Source organism: Neolamprologus multifasciatus, chromosome 5, assembly GCF_963576455.1.
Source record: "Neolamprologus multifasciatus chromosome 5, fNeoMul1.2, whole genome shotgun sequence".
NCBI classification, from domain to species: domain Eukaryota; kingdom Metazoa; phylum Chordata; class Actinopteri; order Cichliformes; family Cichlidae; genus Neolamprologus; species Neolamprologus multifasciatus.
Genome location: NC_140443.1, coordinates 9,930,788 through 9,958,709, shown reverse-complemented (window position 1 = coordinate 9,958,709; position 27,922 = coordinate 9,930,788). Strand labels below are relative to the sequence as shown.

The window sequence follows — 27,922 nt, the reverse complement described above, 5'->3', positions numbered from 1 at the left end:
TTCAATTTGGCCTTGTGCCCACCAGTTTGCAGTTTCAGTTTAAGTAAGTCATTCACTATGTAGATAACTTCTTCATTTTCAATGATATTCTCTACCATTTCCCTGGTTGCTACTACAATAACATATTCCATAACAGAAACACTTCCTGAAGGCCAAACTTTGGTTTTCATGGTTTATGTTGGCTGGAGCACTGACGCTCTGGGTTTCATTGCTCAAGGGCTGGGCTGCAGTCATCTCTGGACTCTGGATTAATTTTGATAGCATTTATACACGTGCATTAGGGCTGTTTGATATAACAATATATATCGGATGACGATATAAAAACATCTATCATTTCATTTTATGCTATTGTTTGTTTCGTGGTGTCGCAAAATAAACTGTTTACGGCAATACTTTTTCAGCGTTTTGATGGTCACTGTAGTGGCTATATTAATTTCTTAAAGTTCTCTCTTTCTCTAATATTTAATATAACCACACTACTGACGGACAAGCGCCTGTTTTTATGCGTTGTGGTTAGCAACAACGACGGTAACACCATCGCGTGTCCGCTTATTTATGTTCCACATAAACCTTTCACAATAAAGCTCGAGATCCTGTTGAGACTTTTCAAAATAAACTGAATCACATGAAAGAGCAGATTATTTACAGATGAGAAGTAAAAAAGAGCCGCCAGGTGCTAAAAAATAAACCTTAGACTCAAACGTTAGAACAGGTTTTTCCCCGCAGCACGCTGTGTAATAAATACTCACAAAGAAAACGGCGGCCATTACAACTTATGTCTAAAAATGTATAGTTTCATGCATCCGTCAAAACACTTGACTCCAGCTACATGACGCGCAGCCGGAAACACTTTCCGCAAGTCGAGCTGCCCGAGATTCACAGAATTTACAGAAAGTGTTAAATTTTTGTGATTTATATCGTTATCGGGATGATAGAATTCTTATATCGGGATATGAGATTTTGGTCTTATCGCACAGCCCTAACGTGCATCATGACTGAACCTTTACAAGGCTATTCTGTTGACACTGATTGACACGTTCAGTTTTTATGTGAAAGTGTCATGGTTTGCATATTTACCTAACAAGCAAGAGTGCCTTGGTTTAATCCCGAGAGGAGACACAGATCCCTTGGGGATTGTGTCAGGAAGGTGTAAAAATCTCCCAAATTAAACATGTGGCGCTAACTGCTGTAGTGACCCCTAGTGAATGAGGGAGCAGCTGGAAGTAGCTTCTGTGAACACAAATAGTTATCTTCCCGTGTATGTACTTGCTAATGTAATTGTTTTGTTGTCAGATGTTAGTACAAAAATTGAAACATGAGTATCAACTCACAGTGTAACCCTTTACTTTGCAGACTCCCAGAGGTCAGGATCTCAGACAACGGGCCTTATGAATGCCATGTGGGCATCTACGACCGGGCAACAAGGGAGAAAGTTGTCCTGGCTTCAGGGAATGTTTTTCTTACGGTTATGTGTGAGTATCACCATTGCACTCTATCTTTATTTTAAAAGCACCAAAAGTCAATGTCTTTTTGGTTAAAATGGGATGCTCGGGTGGGACATGTATTGCATGGCGAGGGACTGTTCAAAGTCTGCAGGTCAGACAGAGAGAAAGACTGAAAAACTGGTTGTGCTGCTCGCCTGCAGGCAAGGGAGAAGCCTCTTGATCACTCAAAAGACTGAAGCTTCAATATGCGGTGCCATAGGGGGATGTTTAAAAAAATGATACAGAGATACTGTTTTCCTGTATGTCAGAAGAAATCTTTTTTACCCCAAAAAGAAACTGTTTAAAATAGTGTTTAAAATAATGCAAAGTAACTAATGTTTGCAGCTCCATTTAGCTCAAATTTCTAGAAGTTAGATATAATTTTACTGTCTTTCTTTAAAAAAAAAAGTATCCATTTCATTTCTTTGATAATACAGTGAGACAATCTTTCTATTTCAATGTTTATTTCCTGAACTAACCTTAATTTGTGTGTGAAAAATATCTGCACATGCCCATCATCTCTGATCTTTCCTTCATTTGCCCTAATTTGAAGGAAAACGTGTAGCAAACTGGATAAAAATGAATATTTATATAATCAGATTTTTTTTTCTAACAAGTGTGATCAGTTGTTTTGCACTTGGTATAATTTTGAGAATATCTGTTAGCACACTCTGCTGTGTGTCACGGTTTTGTGGGATTTTCTTTTTTTAAATTTCAATTCAATTCAATTCAATTTTGTTTATATAGCGCCAAATCACAACAAAAGTCGCCTCAAGGCGCTTTATATTGTACAGTAGATCGCACAATAATAGATACAGAGAAAAACCCAACAATCATATGACCCCCTATGAGCAAGGACTTTGGCGACAGTGGGAAGGAAAAACTCCCTTTTAACAGGAAGAAACCTCCGGCAGAACCAGGCTCAGGGAGGGGCGGGGCCATCTGCTGCGACCGGTTGGGGTGAGAGAAGGAAAACAGGATAAAGACATGCTGTGGAAGAGAGACAGAGATTAATAACAGATATGCTTTGATGCAGAGAGGTCTATTAACACATAGTGAGTGAAAAAGGTGACTGGAAAGGAAAAACTCAATGCATCATGGGAATCCCTGGCAGCCTACGTCTATTGCAGCATAACTATGGGAGGATTCAGGGTCACCTGGTCCAGCCCTAACTATATGCTTTAGCAAAAAGGAAAGTTTTAAGCCTAATCTTAAAAGTAGAGATAGTGTCTGTCTCCCGAATCCAAACTGGAAGCTGGTTCCACAGAAGAGGGGCCTGAAAACTGAAGGCTCTCCCTCCCATTCTACTTTTAAATACTCTAGGAACAACAAGTAGGCCTGCAGAGCGAGAGCGAAGTGCTCTAATAGGGTGATATGGCACTACTAGGTCATTAAGATAAGATGGGGCCTGGTTATTTAAGACCTTGTATGTGAGGAGCAGGATTTTGAATTAAATTCTGGATTTAACAGGAAGCCAATGAAGGGAAGCCAAAACAGGAGAAATATGTTCTCTCTTTCTAGTCCCTGTCAGTACTCTTGCTGCAGCATTTTGGATTAACTGAAGGCTTTTCAGCGAGTTTTTTGGACATCCTGATAATAATGAATTACAGTAGTCCAGCCTGGAAGTAATAAATGCATGAACTAGTTTTTCAGCGTCACTCTGAGACAGGATATTTCTAACTTTAGAGATGTTGCGCAATTGGAAGAAAGCAGTCTTACATATTTGTTTAATATGTGCTTTGAAAGACATGTCTTGGTCAAAAATGACTCCAAGGTTCCTCACAGCGTTACTGGAGGCCAAGGTAATGCCATCCAGAGTAAGAATCTGGTTAGATACCATATTTCTAAGATTTTCAGGGTCGAGTACAATAACCTCAGTTTTATCTGAATTAAGAAGCAGAAAGTTAGCGGCCATCCAGGTCTTTATGTCTTTAAGACATTCCTGCAGTTTAACTAATTGGTGTTTGTTATCTGGCTTCATGGACAGATAGAGCTGGGTGTCATCTGCATAGCAGTGAAAATGTATGATATGTCTTCTAATGATGCTGCTTAAGGGAAGCATGTATAATGTAAACATAATTGGTCCTAGCACTGAACCCTGTGGAACTCCATAATTAACCTCAGTGTGTGAAGAGGACTCTCCATTTACATGCACAAATTGGAGTCTATTAGATAGATATGATACAAACCACTGCAGCGCAGTACCTGTAATACCTACAGCATGTTCTAATCGCTCTAATAGGATATTATGGTCAACAGTATCGAACGCTGCACTGAGGTCTAGCAGGACAAGCACAGAGATGAGTCCGCTGTCAGAGGCCATAAGAAGATCATTTGTAACCTTCACTAAAGCTGTTTCTGTGCTGTGATGAGCTCTGAAACCTGACTGAATCTCTTCAAATAAGCCCATCCCTCTGCAGATGATCTGTTAGCTGTTTGACAACTACTCTTTCAAGGATTTTTGATATGAAAGGAAGGTTGGAGATTGGCCTATAATTAGCTAAGACTGCTGAGTCTAGAAATGGCTTTTTGAGTAAAGGTTTAACTACTGCCAGCTTGAAGGCCTGTGGTACATAGCCGATTATTAGAGATAGGTTGATCATATTTAAGATCAAAGAATTAATTAATGGCAGGACTTCTTTGAGCAGTTTTGTAGGAATGGGGTCTAAAAGACACGTTGATGGTTTGGAGAAAGTAATTATTGAAGTTAACTCAGAAAGATCAATTGGAGAAAAAGAGTCTAACTTAACATCAATGGTACTAAAAGTAGCTGCAGATAATATTACATCTGAGAGATGATTATTGGTAATTCTTTCTCTTTGTGAAGAAGTTCATGAAGTCATTACTAGAGCTCTGGCTTTTTGTCAGCCTGGCTACAGTGCTGAAGAGTTCTTATTTTCTTCAATCAGTCACGAATAGTAAGATGTTCTGGCTTTGCGAAGGGCTTTCTTATAAAGCAGCAAACTATTTCTCCAGGCTAAATGATGATCCTCTAAATTTGTGACATGCCATTTCCTCTCCAGCTTACGAGTCATCTGCTTTAGGCTACGTGTTTGAGAATTATACCACGGAGTCAGGTACTTCTGATTTGAGGTCTTAGTTTTCACACGAGCTACAGTATCCAGAGTCGTACGTAGTGAGGAGGTGAAATCATTAACAAGATAATCGACCTCTGTTGGGGTAGCGTTCAGATAGCTGCTCTGCTCTATGTTGCTACAGGTCATTGAAGATGATAACAGTGGGTGGATTATATTCTTAAACTTAGTTACAGCCAGTGTTGGGTAAGTTACTTTAAAATAGTAACTTAGTTACATTACTAGTTACTTCTATCAAAAGTAACTCAGTTACTTCAAGTTACTCGTTACTTTCAAAGTAACTAGTTACTAGGGAAAGTAACTTTGGTTTTACTCAGAATTCTCTTGTTAATGTGTTGCTTCCATAACTTTGCCAGTCTTCTAGCTTGCTTACTTGCCACAAGTGCACTGTGCCACCTACGAATAGAAAGGAAAAGATAATGTGCATATTTCCACGAGAGAATGCCATGATTCTAGCCTACGTCACAGCGTCATGTGCGCCTTTTACATCCAACACAAAAACTGCAGTCGTGGTGCTTTGATTGTACTCAGAACTCGGAAATTCTGCCTTCTGAATAGGAAGATGTAGGCAACACCAGACTGCAGATGAGCTGCATACAGAGCTGGACTGGGACAGAAAATTGGCCCGGGCATTTTGACTTGAGACTGGCCCGCCATTATAGGAAAAATCATAAAGCCTTTGAATGAAAACAAACGCTGTTGTGACAGTGATGTTCACTGTTTTGATGGTATATATGCACCAATCTATCAATCGTTTGCTGTAAGATTCAGATAATTATTTTTTAAAAGCCAGACATTTTAAATGAGAATAAGAAAGAAAAGTATTTCCTTGTGCCCCCCTCTCCCTGTTAATGCCCTACCTGGCCCCCCTGGCAAACCTTTGCTAGACCCGCCCCTGCACAGTTACCAGCTGTCAGCTACTTAGAAAAGGATCCTGGGGTTATTTGTCTCTCAGAAACAGTTCATAACTTCCCTTCAACTCATTCATGTCACCTAAAAGGTAAACTTGTTTCTCCATCACCTGTTCAGCTCTGATGATTCAGTAAGGACATCTCCTGGTTTCATCTTCATGTTTCCCTCTCACCAGATAACCAAACCGATATCATGACCAGCAGCTTTTTTGCAGCTGTGGCTCCAGCAAACATCAGCTGATACTAGAAATTAATATTAAATAAATTCTAACAACTGCTGCTCAAGCTTAAACGTGCTGCTGTTGTTTAGCGCGACATCGGCTGGTTTCCTCTTTCTGGCGCAAAGTGGGCGATAAACAAACAAGAGAGCCGATCAGCTGATCATTGATCAGTTTTCATGATTGAAGTAGAAACAGGAGAGGGAGGGGAATGAAAGAAGAAGAGGCAGCTGTGCAGCAAAGACACAGAATAACTCCAGCTTTGTGCCTTTTTCATTGTAGCTGAATTACGGGACAAATTGTTCCTTTTCACCTCAATAAGAAATGCGTAATATTTTCTCTGAATACCAGACGGGACGGTTGGCAACTCTAATAACTTATGAACAAAATAAAGTTCAACATCATTAACTTCATAGCACCCACCCAGCTGTATAGAAACTCTGTCATGCTAGCTAGTACACAGTACGGAAAAAGTCAGAATAACGAAAATAAACTCCACCTAAACTTGGTTTATATCTGACCCAGATAGACTGCAGGTCATAACTTCTTACCTGAAGTTCAGTTCACACTTGGACCGGCGGCCGCCTCGGGTCTCTTTTCCTTCTGCGTCCCCTTTCCCTCATCCACCTGCTGCCTCCACCACTTGCTAATGTTACAGAATCTGTGGAAGCTCCGCGATAGCCACCACACGAAGTAACGAGTAATGACCGTATCTAAATCCCAGTAACGACTAACGCGTTCCTGATTTTGGCATAATAACTAGTTACCGTGCTCGTTACCACAATAATAACGTAGTTACTGTAACGCGTTACTTAATAACGCGTTAGTCCCAACACTGGTTACAGCACTTTCAGAAAGACATCTACTGTGATAAAGTCTACTCTCCACTGCTGTGTAATCAATTATTTTAAATGTAAATGTTATCAGGAAATGATCAGAGAGGAGAGGGTTTTCAGGAAACACTGTTAAATGTTCAGTTTCTATGCCATATGTTAAAACAACATCTAGAGTGTGATTAAAGTGGTGGGTGGGTTCTTTTACATTTTGAGAGAAACCAATTGAGTCTAATAACAGATTAAATGCCATGTTGAGGCTGCCATTCTTAGCATCTACATGTTAAAATCACCCACAATAATTATTTTATCTGAGCTGAGCACTAAATCAGATAAAAAGTCTGAGAAATCAGAGAGAAACTCTGTGTAAGGCCCAGGTGGACGATAGACGATAACAAGTAAGACTGGTTTCTGAGTTTTACAGCTGGGGTGGACAATGTTAAGCATCAGGCTTTCAAATGAATTAAAAGTCTGTCTTGGTCTTTCGTTAATTAATATGACACACTAAATGACACACTAATCAGATGGATGTTGGCTCAGAGAGAAAACAATGGGAGTAGAGGCGGCAAGTGAATTATTTACCCTCACTCAATGAATACCAAAGATATTTTACAAAGAGGTGATTTTTTTAGGTTGATGCAGTATTATTTTTTCTTGTTTAAGGATGTATTTATTTATTTTTCATTATCTTAATGACATCAAGAATAGTTAAACATGTTCCCTGTATTCTTGTGGAGGGATAGGTCCTTGGGCTATGGAGGAATTGATTAAATTTCATTAATGATCTTTATCTTGAATGTCTGCCATCAGACGTTTATTGCTTCCTTCAAATATGAAGTTAAAAGAAATTTGGTTCCCGAGGGTGTGTTAGCGGAATCATAAAATTGATCCAACTAACAATTCAAGTTGATAGGAAGACATCTTTCTACTATAAAAGCAACTGTTCAGAAGTCTTACAAATTTTCAATAAAGCACCTATTTTTATATTGTTGCCTCTTTGTTTAAATCACTAGAGGAGGTTTTGTGGTTTTGTGCCTGTAGCCTATTGCTCAGCCTGTGCTGTAATTATTGTATTTAAGTCCCTCTTACAACAGCTGCTTTGCTTGCCTCTGATGTATCAATTCCAGAGCAAAGACATGCTGTTCTCCATGTGGTCCTGTGGCTAATTAGCAATTGTAAAATTTTTCACTGGAACACCAGAGAGGGACACCATTTGACAACCTTACTCCAGTATTAAGATTTTTTTCTTTTGCCCCCAGGAACTGGTGATGTTTTCTTTTTCTTTCCACTTTAGTTCTTTTAACATATATATTTAAACTAAGCCTGTGACCCTTTTATTTTCTTTTTGGTAAGCGATCGAATAATTCTGTGTAGAGCCCTCCCCCACATTCCACATTTACTTAAGAGAAAGACTTTATCAATGAGAGAGGATTTGCTCAGTTAACTCTTTTGTGTTTCACTCTTGGATTGAAAGAAGAAAATGATGTGGTTGTCGGACGGCTGGAGCCCCCTTACTCAGCTGGGTCTTAAATCACCACTCCACTAGAAAGGAAGAAGAATGGCCCCTGGCATTGTAGCTAATTGCCGTCTAAACTGAAACAGAATTATTCATAACCTATTAGTGTGTCAAGTTCAATGGGAAGTAAAGAAAAAAGCAGAGAGGCAAAAGAAAGAAAATGAGAAAGAAAAAAGTCAATTAATATGAAGTGGTACATGGTGAGTATTTTAATTTTTAAAAGGGCTTCATAAATAAGAATTATCATTTTAATGCATCTGCTGCCAAGAATTCAATCATTGAGTTTTAAAAGGCTAAACCCTGAACTCTTGACACTCACACTGGTGTCCTTCAATTTCTTGCAAGTTTGAGAAGTCTTTTTCCTGCACTCCTATGCTGTGAGGGATATCGCTTCCAGTAGATATTGGCCATGGTGTTAAAGACCAAATTGACTCAAACTGTAAGCAGTCAAGGCAGCACGGTGGCACGGTGGTTAGCACTGTTGCCGCACAGCAAGAAGGTCCTGAGTTCAATTCCACCATCAGGCCGGGGTCTTTCTGTGTGGAGTTTGCATGTTCTCCCTGTGTTTGCGTGGGTTCCCTCCGGGTACTCCGGCTTCCTCCCACCGTCCAAAGACATGCAGTTTGTGGGGATAGGTTAATTGGATAATCCAAATTGCCACTAGGTGTGAATGTGCGAGTGAATGTGAGTGCGAATGGTTGTCTGTCCCTGTGTGTTGGCCCTGCGACAGACTGGCGACCTGTCCAGGGTGTACCCCGCCTCTCGCCCTATGACAGCTGGGATAGGCTCCAGCGCCCCCCGTGACCCTGAAAAGGATAAGCGGAAGCGAATGGATGGATGGATGTAAGCAGTCATGTATTACAGTTAGAGTTGTACCAGTTGCAGTTATTTTGACTGATTCGAGTTTTTAGGAAACTCTGATCAGTTGATTTGGGTTTTAATCAGTCTAGGTGTACACTGCCTCTCATCCCATGACAGCAAGCATAGGCTCCAGCACCCTGTAACCCAGAACTGGAAAAGCAGTTAAGAGAATAGATGAAGGGATAGAATCCTCGTTACACTGCTTTGTGTATACATTCAACAAAATGTAAAGGATGTAAGTGGAACTTACAGTCTCTTTTGTAAGAAGTGATAGCTAGGCCGCAAAGGTCAATGATTGCAATAATTTACACCAGTTTCAGCTTCAAATGACAAAAATGATAGTACTGTTGCATATAACTCCGGTCCTGTAACAGGTGAACAGCATTGAAGTTATGCAAACGCAAGTACCACTGATGCCTTCATAGTTAAAATACAGTGGTCCCTCGTTTATTGCGGGAGTTACATTCTAAAAATAAACCACGATACGTGAAATCCACGAAGCAGCCAACTTTATTTTTTACCATTATTATAACCCCTCACTACACACTGTTTACACTTTTCTCAGACAGGCATAAACATTTTCACACTTTTAAACACTCTCATAGTTCAAACCTTCGTAGAAAAATAAGTCCAGTATTATAGAATGAAACCAAAGGCACACGCAGGTGCTTTTGACGGTGCAAAACGTTTTGTCGACATTGTTGTGTTTGTTGGGGAGAAAACTTACAAACATACAGTACAGCACTTCAGAGTCACACTGCTAGTAATCAAAGATTTATGTAAATTTCGCAAGCTGGACGCATTCTGTACTGTACAGGAGACACAGCACGAGATTGACTGACAATGGTCTACAGCCAATCAGGACGCAGAACACAATGCGCTGTTAAAAAAAAAAAAAAAAAGCAAAATTGCACAAAAACAATCCGCGAAACAGCGAGGCCGCGAAATGTGACTTCACAGGACAGACTTGTTTCCAGGCAGAAAAATTGATGTTTCATTCTGAGAGCAGTGACATATCCATTGCTGTAAAGCTAAGGTCATAATTTAAGGCTTTGGTGGGTGAAAAAAATCAATATCTCTTTCCCAATGGTAAAAATCCGGTCATTATTTGTTATTACCCAAAGTGATTTCTATGCGACATTCCAAAGATTACAGGGAAAGGGTATTTGTCTCATAATAACACATCCTGACCTTGGAAAGCTCGCTCCTAGTTGATCTGTGCATGTTGTTCAAAGCAATTAGCTTTTTGTGGTGCTGTGTGTTTGAGACAATGGTTTGGTAACGTGTGACTTCTCCACAACATCATGTCATGTAATTTTAGAAATGTTTTCTATTAATATTTAGGATGAATAAGATGTCCCATCTCTGCTGTCTCCCCTCATGAGACAGCAGGGATGGTATTTGTAATCCGTGGATACAGGGATGAAGGTGTAGAGGGACTTCTCTTTCCATATAACTGGGATTCACTTCAGTAATAGACATCTAACTTTAATTAAACACTGTGTATATTTAGGTGCTCATTTATAAATTCATGGGTGGGATTAATGGTGCACAAGCCAAGCCCTTGCACAGCAATGCCTGCAGACACAGCAGTTCAGTGGACGAGTAAGAAGAATTTAGTGGCTGTGTGTGAATGCTTGCATGCCAGTTTGTGTGTTTATGCTTGGAGAGGCTTGTTTGGGTGGCAGGGTTTGATGGATTGTTAGTGAGCAATTGTTTCCTCTGTGTCCTGGACGTGTTGGGAAAATGAGTCAAACATCTTGGCCAGAATCGACACAAAGTGACAGTGTCCTAATTCTCCTCCCTCAGAAAGAATGCCAATTTTGTCAAAATTTTGCACTCTGAAGTGTTTGCTATGTCGTCTTTTAGCACGCCTCAGGTCATCATAGGGGATTGTTTGAGAGTCCTTGATATGATTCTCCCCTACTCTCTCATTTATCCTCTGTGTCACGTTCCTGGTCATCACACTTAATGTTCTGCAGAGTAGTGTCACCACCAGAACATATTCAACTGATTCCATTAGTCTTATGTCAACATTATATTCATATTTTTCAGGAATTTGTGGAATCAGAGTTTTCAATCTAAAGATTTTAGTCAATGAAAAGGAATTTTCCACCATTTTTTCTGTCACTTTGTGTCAAAAATTGTTCTTTTGCATTAATGGTGCTGCAGAGATACACACAAGATGTCCTTTGGCATTGGTGTCTTGACACTTAGTCCTTGATGCTAAGCAATAACGGTCCTCTTGTAAAGAGCTGCAAAGTATAAATAATGAAGTAAGAGGGTTTGCAGCACAGCCAGAATCAAGGTTCATCTTTTGTTTTCTCTCACAGATTAGTGTTGGAGTTTTCTCTCTGTTTGCTTTCACTTGGTGGTTAGGTTTATGTTACTTTATGCTGCTTCTTTTTTCAGGCATCAAAAACTAGCTGATTGGGTTTGGTAACTAAAAATTACTTGTTTAAGTTCAAGAATGAAATATGGTCTTGGTTAAAATAATCCCCTTTACTGTATTAAACCTGAACATTGATTTGTCCTTATCCAGTGAGTCTCAGCATATTGGCTATAGGTCCTTTATAGGCATCTGTATGTGATGGGTTTGGAGTGAGTCCTGGCTCAGTAACTTCCATAAAAGACTTTGTATCACAACATTGATGTTAAACAACACCCTGTCCATGTCAGTGACATGCCAGCAGCTTCAACAAACAGCAAATTCAATTCAGTTTTATTTATGTAGCACCAAATCACAAAAACATTTACCTTAGAGTCCTTTATATTGTAAGATAAAGACCTTTTAATAATATAGAGAAAACATAGAAAAACTCAACAATCAGATCCCCTATGAGCAAGCGCTCTGGAGACAGTGGACAGGAAAAACTCCCTTTTAACAGGAAGAAACCTCCAGCAGAACCAAGGACAGGGAGGGGCAGCCATTGGTTGGGGGTGAGGAGAAGAAAACATGACAATATGTGAGGATAAACAGACTGTAATCTTTAGTTTCCTTTTAAACTTCTGTTTGATTAGACTTAAGCAGCAATGTTACTTGGTTTGGTGTTAGAAAAGATCAAAATTTGTAGGGTAAATTTCTGATCTGAGGACATGGGGAAAAGATATATCTATGAAACATACTTCCACTTGAAATTTACTTCTTTCAAAGTTTTGCTGACTGACAAGAAAAAAAGACGCATATCTCACTATGAGAAAATGCTGCAATAAACATTAGACTATCCTTTGAGGAGTGTTTTTTCCGCTTCTCTAACTTGAGCAGCTTATAGAGCCAATATAATATGTTGGCATGGAGCCCACTGTAGTAAAAAAAAAAGAAAAGAAGAATTAAATGAATTCAGTTGAATTATTAAATGTCTGCCTTTGTGAAAACCCTGTGGTAATAAATGAGGCAAAAGTAAACAACCCATGGGCTTCCTCAATGATTCTTTTAACCCAACATTGAACTGACAGTCTGTGTATCACTAACTCAAAGTAAAGGAATTTCTCTCTGATTTTTTTTTTTTTTTTTTGGGGGGGGGGGGGCTCCCTTCCGTATTCAGTTTTGTCAGAAAATATCCCCTTTACGCGTTTTTGCTTTTTTCAAAACACACTCAAACATGAAATCTTTTATTAACAGAGAAGGAGGGTTTTTAACCTTCATTGGTAAAACAGTGAAATATTTTGCTCCAATCTTGCTACTAATTAGCTTCAACTGGGTTGCGGCATAATCTTGAAATCACATTTGGAGCCATACTGTATCTCATTTGAGGCCACATTAACGAGAAGCCATTTTTACCCTCTAGCTCATTCAGTGCCTCATTCAGTTGACATTCACCAGGCACTCATCAGCAGGGCGGCCAACGCATGCCAAGGCTGAAGCCTCATGAGTAAGCCTGTTTTCATACCAAGAGATTTCACACAGCAAACAAAAAACAAGCATCTGATGCTTGTGTCATATCATCTGCTTATATTCTGTCCACTAAAAGACTTTAGGATGCAATATTTGGCCTGACATAGTCTGCATGAGCTGTCATGACACACCGTCTAGCTCTTTTCACAGATGCACTTAGAAGTTTAAACTTAAACGTGGGGAATACAAATGTTTGTTGCATTTGGTTCTAACATTAAACATTCTTTAATCCATGTGCAGTAATAGTCTAGTAAATTCTCACTCAGGGAGTGGGAACTGCACTCTATGCAGGCAACTCCCTCTGCTTTACTAAACGTGAACAGAATTGCAAACAAGTCTGAAGCAGGTTATTTCCCACTATGTGCAGTTAAAAAGGGCAACTTCGTACAATATACCAACACACTTCTCCAAAATTTTAAGGAGTTTATGTGTAAAAAGAGCTGACGTAAGCCAGTTATGTGCACTGATTAAGTTTCTTTTGCCTTTGTATGCTTAAAACTATAAAGCAGCAAAAGTAGAGGTAGCAGTAATCTGATGGGCAAAAAGTATCTAAAAACTTACATCATAGGAAGTGCTATAATATTTCAAACACTAAGCTTTGCTAAAGACATGGATGGATAAATATGATAATATTTTCCCATTTTATACTGTAATTATTTTCTCAAATACAAAGTCATATGCTTGATGTGGTTACAAAATTTAACAGTAAATGATGTTATCTATTGTCACAAGAAAGGATTCCAGGATTCAGTTATCTTTTTGGGAGCACTCAGTTTTTTTTATCTTTTGACTCATTCCATCTATCATTAACTGCTAGCTTAGTTTTAGTTGAGTGCAGTGCACTAGGTTTAGTTTGCAGATCATCGGCAAAGACAGGCAGAGTGTCTAGGAAAGGGATAAAAAAATATTGAGGAAAGTATAATAGCATTATTATCCAGCCAAAGCATTTCTGTGCTGCGCTTCAGTCCTTTGTGCCATATATTAAATAGTGCTAAAACACAAAAGTGCGGGTTTTTTTTCAACTGCATATTTTATTTCTCCCTTGTACACACTTAATAGCATGAGACCTTGCAGGCAAAAGTTTTGCTTCTCATTTTGAATTTAGCCTGTCCTGAGTAGACCCTGCGTGATTGTAGGTTAGCACTGTTAAAGAGCCAAAACTTGGGCTGTGTCAAGTACATTTTGCAGTAAACAAATACCATTTTCCTCCATGTGACATCAAGGGATGTTTATTAAACCCCACAAGGCACAGCGTCTTCTGCCTGTAAAGCATTAATCATTTCTGCATGCACCTCTCCCGATATATAATCCGAGCCATGGCAGAGCAGCTGTGGAGGACATCATGCAAAGATTGTTCTACTGTTCCGCATATTAACACTATAACTCTATACTTTCTGCTAATTCTTTCGGAGAGTGAAACATCACTTAAAGTAAGCGAGCTGAATAAAATAATGGTCAAGTCAAGGTTGTAGACTTGTCGGTTGCATTGAGACAGTGTTTTTGACAAGAGGAAGCTTTCAGCAAATCAGCATTTTTTTTTCAAAGCACCACGCCATAATGCAGAAGTATACATCTTCAAATGGCTCCAAAAGTCTTTAAACCATCACTTCAGAATAACCTTGTGAAGTCTTTCATGATGCAGCCCTTTCTTGTTTTCTTGGGTAGCACTCCTACCTTTATCCTAGGACATGTATGCCTGATACTGAACACGGTGCCTCCCCAGTGTCTCCTTGTGGTTCTCTGAATGCTGTGAAGTGTAAGCTTCATTCCTTGTGGTGCATCTCCCTCATTCCCTTCACTCCCTCTCACTAAGGATGTCTTCATCACTTGCTGCGCTCTGCTCCCCACCAAGGTCCCATCTTTTGAGCATGGATGACAGAGTAGGCGACAGAGGAGAAACAGCTTCGCCTCCCCAGAGACAAACTACTGATTTTACCAAAGGATAAAAAAACCCTCTTTGTTGCGCTACCTTTTACCCCAATATCACCTTGCTTGATAATCCTTTTCTGTGGACTTATCTGCCTAAAATAGTTTTTGACTTCACAGTGTTTAATTATTTATTTCCCAAGTTTGCCAAAACTTATCATTGTTATTCTTTTCCTTGTAATTATTCATTCATTCATTTTAAGAAATGATGCTGACTTTGATTTATTTTCCAAGAGGCAGCTGAGTTAGGAAAAAGAACAACTAAAAAGACTGAGCTTGGTAGTTTGTTATTTAAGTGTACAATTTGATTCAGTTTTAGCCCTAATATGAAGATAATAAATGAAATAAAATAAAATAACTAAAAATGAAAGGAAATAAACAAGGACTCATCTGTAACTGTGCCTATTTGGTTTTCTAATAGTTCTCTTTATTTTGTCAGGAATGTTTTGCAATAATTATGCTCAACTAAAATATTTCAATCCAAAAACCAGAAAGTCAGTGAGCTCAGAATAAGAAGGCCTTGAAAGACGTAAAAGACATGTTTTCTTTCCATTACATCTGTAGAACATATAAAACATTTTTTAAAACATATTGATGAGATGGATAATAGTGAACCGTAGGCTGTGTTTATGCTGTTAGAGGGTAATTTCAATACACACTGTGGTGAAAAATTTGAACTCAATGCCTGCTTTAATATAGAAAAGAGAAAAAAAATGAAAGAAAACCATAATTCCTTGAATCATACTGTCATGGTCATGGGTTTGGGAACCCAGTGTTTTTGTGTTTCCTGGTTTTTGAATATTCTTTCAATTAGTTTCTGGTTATATTCATTGGTTCTAGTTCTAGTTTTTGTTACTGTGCCTCCTCTGTCTTTCATGTGTCACGTCAAGTCAGTTATGTTCTCATATCTGTTCATCCCAGAGTCGAGTCTGTGTCTCAGCTTGTTTCTCGTGTTTCCTGTTTTATTTTTATCGTCCCTAATATTGTTTTTAGTGCGTTCAATGTTCCTTCCCTGTCATGTGTCTCTGATTAGTCCCAGCTGTGTTTTCCTTCTGTTTCACATCTCCTTGTTATCCTTGTGTATTTAGTCTTCTCTTCTCCCCCGTGGGTCCATCTGCTTATCTCCCCTCAAGTTTCCAAGTTTCAGGTTTTCCAGCTCTCAGGTTTCAAGATTCAGGTTTTTCTCTATGTATCTACTGTTTTGGTGTTTAGCTTTTCCCAGTTTAGTTTTGTTAGTTTATCTCGGGCTTCCCTTGCTTTATGTTTGCAGTTTTGTGCAGCCCTAAATAAAGGCTTTTTTCCTTGATATTCTCTTCCATCTCCGTCATCTGCATTTGAGTCCACACTTTCTCATCCTCGTGCTGTGACACATACAATAAGGGTATCCAGCTGCTCTGTTATGCTGTGAGAGGCATGATGCTAGATTGTTTGGGTCTGCTTATCTCTAAGCGTGATTTTAAATAAATACAAACTTGTTTTAAGTGCTCACCTGGTGTCTTCCAGAATAGCACTTTCAACAGGCCGCTGAGGGGGTCACTGAATGGTTTGACAAGTATGAAACTTATGCCAATCATATGTTTTGGCCGTCATAGTCACCAGTTACTTGGCCCAGTTTAAAAGCTATGGGAAACTTTGGTCAAACATTAGAGAACCCGATACTTTATGAAAACACCAAATAAAGAAATATCCTGAGGAAGAATGGTATTCCAGAAACTTACATGCCAAGGAAGCTGTTCTATAGACACATAGACGCCAAGATTTTACAGAAACACTGTTAGGTTTTCCTGACATTTGTCACTAAAAAGCAGATGATTATTAATATAGTGCTGCAAGGACTTTTTGTTCAGCACAGTCTGATGTTTGCTGTCTTTTTTAATGAATGAATCCCTTATTCCTTACAATCACACTTTTCTTCCTTGACGTGGACTTAAATAGCTTACGTGGTTTTGCCTCTTTGTGTTCTGAGAGATTCTACAGTTTTTATATTGTTATGTAAATAGTTTTAATTTTATTTAAATATTACTAAACAATATTTTTGTGTTAGGTATAAGCTAGAAACACACATGTGAGGTCTCTGAATGTTGTTTAGTTTAGTCAATCTTTCCAGTTTCATACTTGAATGGTGGAATGTGGCACATCCTTCCAAAAATGGTGCCATGTGTCTTTCCCTGCGGTCTCTGCACTTTGAGATTTGACACTCGTCTTTACTGCTGCACAAAGGACTGTGGGACAGGCGATAAATTTGTGGGGAAAGAAGAACTGCAGGTTTAGGCGCCCCTGAAAGCAGCCTCCGGGCATGGATCGAATTGATTTCTTTTGAGTATACCAATTTTTTTAAACTTGAATAGGAATCAGAGCTGGGGAAGGTAAATGGAAAATTTAATAGGGAAACTCATTTTATACTGGAACCCTTATTATGCATGAAATCCATCAATTTAGGGATTGGAAGAGGAAAACCTACATTAATTTTCGAAATGTCTGATCTGAATTAGTCATAGTCAGAATAAAAGAGAAATGTATATATAAAAACACATAAATAAGCCAGAGTGGCTTGTGAAAAGTTAGCTTTAGAAAATAATTAGCAGCTGGATGAATCTCTGTCACCCCAGGCTTTTGTAAATCCATTAAAATCGTTCTCTGTTTGATTGTTTAGCTAAACATGGCCCTTTAGTTTGAAGGTTGACCTAGACCTCTGTATATATTATTTACTATACATAAATGACAATATGACTTTTTTTGAGGTATTGTTGGGTTATTTTCTGATTCCAAACATGGTTCAATTGAGGAACTTCCATATTTCAAAGCAGAACTTGTGTTGATAAATGTAGAAATACAAATAAAAGCACAAGCAATGTGACAGCTTTGAAAGAGCCAAATACCTCTTTGATGATTCTGGGTTTTTTTTTAGGAATTAACCACTAATTGGCACCACACTCTAGTAGTTAACACTGCTTTCGTTCTCTCTGTCATCTTCTGTGCTCATCATTTCAGTACCAGTAATTGTACCATGGGGAGCTTTTGCACAAATTCTTGGGTTTTTATAGTAAAAACTATCCACTAGAGCATTTCATATAGGAATGAATAATATATCCTCATGTGTATATATATTGCAAGTCAACTGACTGAAATCCCACAACAATGAATAAAATTTGTGTTTTTCATACTTTTTAAAGTTACTAAAATGTAAAATGGTGCTGAGAACATTCCTCAGAGAAGTTGGTCCATATTGACATGATCGCATTATATAGACGCTGCAGACTAAACTCCTTGTTATGTTTAAGAAACCAGTTGGGCATAATTGGAGACATGGCTGGAAACAGAAGATGAATACAATTTTTTTATAAAGCGATGGACATGGTCAGCAGCAATACTCAGCTAGGTTCTGGTGTTTCACCCTCTAAAGCCTAAAGTTTGTTGAGAGAAGAGAGAGTGAGTGAGTGTGAGGGAGATCTACACAAAACATTTTATCGGGCATTTGGGTTCTTTTTACCATGTTTTTTTTATTGTTTTGTTTTGGCTGTTTGTGGTGTTTGTTTTCTGTGTTATCTGTCAACATTTGGATGTGTCACCCTGCCTGGAAATACCGTAATGGCCCTACTATCACTGAAAAAGCAAGTTGATGCTTTCAGAAACCGTTAGAATTTTTGTCAGTTGCACCAATGATTCAAGAGCTGCAGTAATGTAATCTAAAAGTTTGACTCAAACCGACGGGAACACCCGTTAAACAATGCTCAGTTTGGTATTGAGCCACGAACCTCAGCCTGAACTCTTGATACAAAGTAGAATTGATGCATGCTTTCATGCCTTTTCCATCCAATTCTGACCCTGCTATCTGAATGTTACAGCAGAAGTCAAGACTTATTAGACCACGCAACCTTTTTCCAGTTTTCTCCAATGTTAGTTTACCCATGCAAATTGTATTCTTTGGGTGCTGGGTGTGGCACCCAAGGTGGTCCTCTGCTGCTGTGGAACTCGTCAAGTTTGACGTGTTGTGTACTCAGAGTTGCTATTCTCCATATCTAGATTGTAAGAAGGGGTTATTTGAGTTGATGTTGCTTTCCTATCAGCTCAAAGCAGTCTAAGCATTCTCCTCTGACCTTTGGCATCACCAAGGCATTTTTGCCCAAAGAACTGCTGTTCACTGGATATTTTCTCTTTTTGGGACCATTCTTTGTAAATCCTAGAGATGGCTATGCAGGAAAATCCCACTAGATCAGCATTTTCTGAAATACTCAGGCCAGGCCATCTGGCATCATGCCATGTTCTAAGTCATTTAAATTACCTTTCTTCCCCATTTTGATGCTCAATTTGAACTTCAGCAGTTCGTCTTGACCATGACTATATGCTTAAATGCACTGAACTGACATTTGATAGTGTGGTTAAATATTTGTATTAATGAGCAGGTAAACAGGTTTAACTAATGAAATGCCGATGTAGTGTATATATCTGTAAAATAAAAATAAAATATATAGACTTAGGTATTCGTATATAAGGCAGCATAGTGTGTTTAGTATACTAGTTTTGAATCACAGGGGCAGCTTTCTTGTGGTTTGCTAGAAAAGGGTATATTGGTTGTGGAAGTGTTCTTTACACATGCTAAATAATTCTCTGTAGTATGCTACCACAGTGTGTTTGGGTGCAAGAACCTTTTTTCATGCAGGGGGAATGGTTGTTGTCATTGTCACACCCACACTAGGTAATTGCCAGAAATTATATGTTTGTAAATATGGACACAAGGCGAAGGCGAGGAACCACCTCAGTTAATTAAAAAAAATTCTTATTTTATTTTATGTCCTGAATGCACAACATTTACCACGTGACTCAATGACACAAGCAACATGAGCACATGCTGCATGTGTAAAGAATATGAAATCTTTATTGTAGTTCAAAAATTCAGTGTGCTAAAGAGTAAGAATATAATCCAGTAAAGACTGTAGACTCAATAAAAAGAAGGAAATTACTGCACTAAGAAAAGGGGAGATGAAAAATATATAAGGACCTTGGTTTGATGTGAAGGTCTTTAGTTTTCTGCAGTTACACTAAATAAATTCATTTTATGCATTACTAATAGAAAGAAATGACAACAAATAGAGTGATTTTTAATTAAAAAGAAAAAACTATTTGGAAATGCATGGTTCTCACTGATCGTAAGAATACAAATTGTCATTTGAAAAGTCAAGGAAATATATGTGAGACACAGAACAATTAAAAAGGTACTCAAAATAAACAAATAAATAAACTCAAATAATGTCCAAGTCCCATCAGTTTAGAAATACCTTACAATTTAGGATTGGTAGATAGAATTCAACCACTCCTTAATCCATCCTTTTTGTATTTATGCATTCACACAAGTCAGCCCTGCAGTAGATCCATAGACTGACCTCAGTGACTGTTCTTAGTGGTCAAAGTTTCAATATTTAGAAGTAAATTAATTGATTAGATTTGAGAGAATGATTTTATTCTAATTATACTGGTGCACAATTACTTGTGTGGAGATAATCTTGCAAAATCTGGGTCGCTCATGCTCGTACAAAGGTTCAGCAGTCTTAGATGGCTTATGCAGAAACACTTAATGAAGTTCGGCTGAGGAGAATAAAGTTCAGCAATATAGGGTGACACATAAAAAGGCACCACCCACTCTAAAGGTAATACTTAAAACAAGGTGTGTTTACATCTGCGTGTCTGCACAGCTGCACATTCCTATGAAGTTTAACAAAGAGTCGCCAAGTCCAAGGAGGAAGATAATATATTGAAAGCAAGGTTTGGTCTTATATATGAAGTCCTTGATGCCATGGATACCAAAGAAAATGTTGAATTGTGACATTTTTCATGCCTGCATGCTCGGTATGAATTTTTTTAAGCTCAAGAAACATGTCAGCTAGTAGAACTAATTTAGTTCTGCAGTTTAATTTCTCCTGATGGTGTCAGATGCTGTCACTAAGTAATCTGATATTGAACTATGTAGTGATACACCAAGCTAACTTGTTTTGTATTATTTTAAGACAAATATGTTAGATATTGTAAAGTTTTTTTGCCATCAGGACTGACAGATGCAGCTGTTTTTGGCTAAGAAATAAGTAGATTTTGAGTTGGACTTGATTTAAAAAAACAAACAAACCCAAAAACAACAACAAAAAGAAAACTCTCAAACTGCCATTCAATCCAAGCAGACAGATATAGGTTGCAGATTTCCCACATCAGCAGTTGATTTAAACCTCAGCTAATCCAAATCATTTCAGGCAAAAAATAATGCAGGCGAGAGTACAGAATACGGCATTCTTTTATAATTTCACTCAGGGAGCGGTGGAAACATGCGAATACATAAAGTTTGTAATGCATATGATCTTTTCAGGAGATGGGTAATTCATATTGCACTGTATTGATAATATTTTGTTTCTGAGCTTGACAAGCAAATACTCTTCAAATCCACAATATTCAACATTTCACGAGGTGCCAGATTGAAACCTTGCAACAGAACTGAAGCCTCACGTAAATCAAATTATGGGATAATGGAAAGTAGGTGCAGACATATCTCAAACCTCATGTGTGCCAAAGTCAATATGTTTGTCAGATTGTCCCTGAACAGAGTAACAGTGCTCCATAAATGACTCCTTGTTCCATATAATGAAGATTCTTTCAGCTGGCTCTTCCTGCTGGCTGTGACTTTGCCCGAGAGCATATTCTCACTTGTTCTATCCTATTGTGACTCAATGGCTGTGGAATAGAAACAGGCTCACAACCTGACTTACAATTATAGCTTGGCTATTTCTGTCTGAACACGAGAGGTTGCTTCTGCTCCAGTGTTTCTGCTCTTATATGAGGACAAACTAAGCCAGTCAGTAGTCAGTAAATAATTATTCTTCTAAAAGGATTATGTCCAGTTAACTGGTTTTGTACAACTCGTTATGGGTTAAAAATTACTTTCTAATATCCATCTACATGAAAAGCAGAAAATGCTTGGTTTCAGGAAACTCCCTCACTAATACAGACATATGGATGGATGGATGGATGGATGCATCTTGACATCAGCAGCTTTAGAGGGGACAGACATTTGGTCCTTGGAAATGTGAAATATGGATCCATGAATCTATATGTAACTAAATAATATTTTTAAAGGTTTATGTGAAACCATGTCCTTTTCCTAACCAAGGTATTTTTTGCCCAAGTCTAGGCAAACTGAGTAAAAAGCAACTGAAAGTTAATTTCAGTTGTGGTCCCAAACAATACTGTTTCAGTCCCACCATACCTCTTTTCTTTAAAGTTGGAAAAGCCAACCCATGTTAATGTTTGCAAAGTTAGAACAAAAGCCCCAACAAAGCTGTGAGTCATTTATGCTTTATGATTTGGACCCAAGGAGGCAGTATAGTAGCTTTTCCCTAAGATGAAGAATTTCCCATTTTAATAGTTTGTCTTCATATGAGCAGAGCATTAACACTGGGGCAGAGGCAGCTAACAAATATTTATATACCACATTTCCTTTTAATTTTCCACACTTATTCTAAATCTGTATTATTAATGGCTGACCTAGTAATACCAATAGAACTGTAAGATTGTACTGCAATAACCTTAATAATGTGTATTAAAGTGAAAATGCAAAATGCTTTACTACACAGCAGCTGACCATGTGTAATATTCAAAAAGCCACTCATAATAGTTTAATGGGACAGTCTGTCAGTTTAATCTCTTACTGTTGTAAATGAACTCAGTATTGTACACACTACTATTGTTTCAGTAATCCTTATATTGTACTCCTGCTCGCTTGAAAAGTAGAGATATAGATGCTTGTGCATCAATTTCGCTACTTCACTGACTTTGTGAAATGTTGTGCATCCTCAAGCACTGAGTTGAATTGCAAATAAATCATCTAAATATTATCAAAACACACATATTTTTCAGTGTTATAGACTTATAGAAATGTGAGGGGTCTGCATATGCACATCTGTCAACAAAATGTTGAAGTGAGCTAAGGTTTTTCCAGTGAGATAGCACAGCAGTAGTGGCATTAAGGCAGACCCTTGTTGCATTGATTAGAACGTCACTGCAAACTCCCTAAGCTTCAGTCTGGTTTGAACAGAAATCCCCACAATCCCTACTAGATGACCAGGAATCTGAGCACTTTCTAAATCCAACTACTTTTAAGGATTTACATGCAAAAAAGCTCTTTTTTAAGTCATAGAAAATATAGGGATTTGTGTATCGGTAGCATGTTTCCTCATCTAAGCTTGACTGAAAAATCATACCTCCATTAATTCTTTTTTCAGAGCTACCCATCTGCCCCTCAACCCACCCACACCCCACCCCAAGATCGTGGCTCAAAGAGTTGGCAGTTTGTCTTGTAACCGGAAGGTTGCCGGTTCAAGCCCTGGCTCGGACAGTCTCGGTCGTTGTGTCCTTGGGCAAGACTATATAAATGCAATCCATTATTATTATTATTATTATAAGAAAAAGTAAACAGGCTAAATAAAATAATTTTAAGACCACCATGAGGCCACCATGCGTGAAATCTAGCATTTTATCTGATTTCTGGCTCTATTGATATTCACCACCACTGGAATTTATTTATTAAAATATCTCTGTTATGTGACACTGACCTTCTGTAAAAAAAAATATATAAGTATTTGTTATGTGGTTTTTGTTTTTTTTCTTGCAAAGTTTCCATATATAAAGGCTTGGTTTAGTTCATACAAAACATAAAATTGTGCACTCTTTATGTGACAGAAGTCAAACTAGTTTAATATATTCAATTAAGTAAAAAAGAATGAAAAAGAAAGACAACACTACTGATGATGATTTTTTTTACACTTCCCATTTAAATAAAAACACTGACTAATGGTCTTCTACTTTCTTCTTCTTTCTTTCTAGAATAGAATTGAAAACATTTCTGAATTCAAAACATAAAAGGTTTTTTTTTTATCCCAGAAATTCAGAGCCTGAAATGTCCATTAAATCTCTTTGGTGTATTTTAATAAAGAACTACAATTTTTAAGAACTCTCGCTGTTTTTGTACAGCCTTCTGATTCTGTGACACAAAAAAGCATGTGTAAAAGGCTTTTATCTTTGAAGGGGTTTTCATCTAAAAATACTGTAAAAGCTGTGTCTTTACAGAGACAGATTTTTTTTCTTACAGTTGGTATCTCTTAAAATATCAATTTCCGCCCTTTTTCTTTGAACTTTTGAAATAGCACACTAGATGCTAAACAGATGGTCACTGACAGGCATACATATATGTGTAAACATACCACCGTACTTGCATGCACACAGTTAGTGAAAATACATCCTCTCACAAATACAAATATTCATAAAAATCAAACTCCAAGCTGAATCGCAGCAATTTCCAGGGTGAATCAGAGCAATCTGGTCATCAGCAATTATAGCATTCTACATGGGGAACTGGTGATGTACTCAAGGAAAACTGTAAACAAGGCTTCAGGCAGTAGGGTGCTGTGATGAAGTGGCTCTCTACATGTGCAGTTAATATGAAGGCAAAATTCATGACCCTTGAATTCAGTGTTCACCAGCCATGAGGTCCGTTCTAAAGCCAGATGCATAAAACTTTATTGATTCATGACAAAAAATAGCGTACAGGTATGCATGGTCAAACTGTTTCAATCATAAATAATAAATCTCACTTCACTGCAAAATTTGTGATGATTTCTACTTTCATCTTTAGCATTCCTCCTTTATTTCTCAGTACATACTAATGTTAAGTTTTAAATAGTCTACATTTACATCTCTTTATAAATACCAGTTTAAAATGTAATATTTTTGCATATGAATGTAGTTTGCCTGTGGTCTCTTTTTTCTGTCTCCATGCCTCACTGGAGCTGGTGAAGGCTTGCCTTGCCAGGCAATCTCAAAGACTGTATTGTTTTACAAGAACCTGGCATTTGTAGTACTGTATGGCTCATTTCAGAACTTGACTTATGGTCTCCTCTGTTTTTGTCCTTTGCAAATCCAAAACCACACTTTAATTGAGTCTTAACAAGTCTTTCATTTTGTAATTGTCTCAGCCCGATCTCTCAATATTTCAGCACCATTTAATTCAGTAGCTGCCACGTCTTGTGGAATGTCAGTTAAATTTCTAATTGTTTTGGCTATTAAAGACGTCCTTGAAACAAAACCCAAAATGTCTTGAAGGAAAAACTTTCGATTAAATTGAGACTGTTTTTAAATTTGTATGAAATGTGTGAAATAACCCAAGTAAAGAATGGGAGTTTTGGGATTTGATGATAAATTGACTGAAATGTCTTGCCCAACGATTCAACTGTCTACATAGAAAAATATGAATTGTAGTGAAAGATGCCTAAAGGTACATACATTGGTGTACATATCCAGCATGGTCTACTGGATAACATTTTCAGAAGCTGTTCGCTGCATTGAATTAATGATCAAAAACTTCAGAGGTGGGAGGCAGAAAACGGCTTTCTTTATGGCACAGAAAGAGGCCAGGATCACCGGGATGTTAGTCATCATTTCTAGTTTAAAACGAGCTGCTTCACCATCACAGTTCAATTTATTTTGAAAATGAAAGCTGTTTTCACCCTCTGCATAAATCTAATATTTTCTATGGCCGAAAATCAGAACCACGGCATTCATGAATATTTAGGAACTGGAGATGTAATATGTCACCATGAAGTAATCAAGTATCATTTCAGAGCTAATGGTTGATTTACTCCTACTACATTTGTATCTCATGTTTAAAAAAGTGCTGAGTCTTTATGAAGGTTACTATCGATTTAAATATTATTATTTTAATTTTTAAAGTATTTGAGGTATTCTAATTATGTATAGATTTATCCTCTCTCTTTTTCTCTTTTTGTGTCTATATGCTTGTGTGTGTGTACACACACACAGATAAAAAAAAAACATTCTTCTCAGTGTATAACACATAGGCTTAATTCACAATGAGCTTCTGATTTGATTCACCATAGCGCTTTATGTAATTGCTTATGAAGCTGACAAACAAAATGATAAGATGAACAAAACATGGGTAAATAAGAAGAAAAAGCAGAGAAAAGTGCTTGGATCAACAGGCCTGGCTTAGTCCTTTGAGAAATTAAATCAACTCTGCCTTGTGGATTTTGTCTTTTCCTGAGGAGGAGTGTAAATGTCACTCATAATGTTTGTTGTGTCCAGTAAATATTGATAGATGCACCACAGAAATGAAGTTGAGAAATTGCAGGTGCACTGAGTAGAGGCACGCCTCTATCAATGGACTCTGGAGAACACAACAGGGTAACATTTCCATCCTTCTTGACTATTTCTCTGTTGATTTTAAAAATCTTACAAGTGACAAGTAAAGATAAAAAGATCATTATAATTTTATGATGCATGGCGCTACTTTTTGTAACACCATGTTTTGATATGCTCACTTTTAAATATTTCAGATAGTTTATTCCTGAGAGCTTCTTTGCTGATTTGCCTTTAAAATCCAATATTCGCAACAAAGAAAAGAACATGCAAAGCTATATTTAGGATAAAACAAAACAAAACACACAAACAAACAAAAAACAGAATTTCTACTCGTATTATGTAATCTGGTTAATTGAAACTGTGTGCATTTGTTCAGACTGGTGAAATAAACAGCCTTATATGTGAATTTCGATTTTGAATATCGGTAAAGCTTTACTGGATGGCTATACCTGGAGCTCAGTAGGTTCATCAGATCATTTACTAATCAGAAGGTTGGTGGTTCCATCCCAGGCTGCTCCAGTCTGCATGCCAAAGTATCCCTGGGCAAGATATTGCGTTCATCTGAGTGCGAATGTTAGATAGAAAGTACAAAGGTGCACCAAAAAACTTACTTCTATGAATGGACGTGAATGGGTGAAAGAGACATGTTATACATGTTATACAAAGTGCTTTGTGTGCTCAAGTAGAGTAGAAAGGCTCTATATAAGAGCCAGTCCATTTACTGTTCACCATAGTGGTGGAAAAACTGAGCAGCAACTTAATGAGCAGAAATAAACACAAAGATAGATTAATGTAACAGTTAACTGTAGATTTTACCACAGTATAATACTATATGGTTATTGTTTGAATATCCAGATGCAACAGGACTACTGCAATATTTCTATTGTTGAAAAAAAAAGAGTCATGCTCAGCAAAGAGGTTTGAACATTGTTCAAACATGCTGGCATTTATTTATATCCCATTCTTTTCTGAGAATTACTCATCACAAATAACCCATTAGTCAGAAACAACACAGGGAGGACATTCGCATTTGATTAACCAGTTTTATCCCTTTAGTCATGTTAGAAACTCTAAACATTCCCTCTTCCCCATCTCCCCGAGGAATTAATTGACTACAGCGAGCACACTGCACTTTGCAGTTACTTTGGGGTTTTCTCTCTTTTTTAACGTCTTCCAAAAATGGGGATGCTGGGGAACCAGTTAAAACCATTTTACAACCATTTACGCACGTGTGGCCTGCTACTGCCTTTCAGCTGAGGCAAGAACAAGAATTAAATTGTCATGACAAAGTAGTAAATATCTACTTTTAAATTTGGATTAATCATTTGTATTATGTGAAGTACTTTTATTGCAAATGCTTTACACTTTTACACTCATTGGCCCATTCTCACCTCCACACAGATACAAGACAGTATTCACAGTAAATATTTTACTAGTGCCCTGCATCTCAGTTTGATCCTAACATTACAGTTTACTAAATAAACACATCTTCTCTTCACTCTAGGTCCAAGTAAATTCACATAGGAAATGTATTTTTGTGTAAAAACATTCAAACACACATGAAACTCTGTTATGCTGGTGCAGGTGTACTTTCAAATATTCTCTTTGTGAAACTAGAGTATAGATCAGTGTTTCACCTGCCATTCAAGCCACGATGAATAATTAAAGCCCAGAGAGATTTTTAAACTTTAAATTCTCAGTTTAGATGCTCCCTGCGAGATCTCCTCACAAGATTTATAAAGGTCAAATTTTCATAGGGCGCTTAGGAATGTACATGTCTGAATGCATTTATGCACTACATTGTTATATCTAACAAACATTTACTTTAAAAAGGAAGATCCACATGTGTATTGCTCCCCAAATATTTAAAGACAGTAAAATTAGTTCGGTAAAATATATCAACAACTCAGCAATTGCACATGTTATTAATTGCACTGCGGTCAGGATATGCTATGATGATTATAAAATTAGTCTCTTGAGTTGGACGCAC

At 37.7% G+C, this 27,922-nt stretch overlaps 1 protein-coding gene across 6 annotated transcripts in view; it reads left to right on the top strand.

The window, feature by feature from the left end:
* Positions 1 to 27,922, top strand: part of igsf21a (immunoglobin superfamily, member 21a) — a 241,972-nt gene that overhangs the window by 173,311 nt on the left and 40,739 nt on the right. For all 6 annotated transcript variants that reach the window (XM_085160774.1, XM_085160775.1, XM_085160777.1 and 3 more), the window contains one exon: positions 1,354 to 1,472. In XM_085160774.1, coding sequence (XP_085016900.1) covers positions 1,354 to 1,472 — 119 coding nt within the window. The remainder of the gene's footprint in view (positions 1 to 1,353; positions 1,473 to 27,922) is intronic.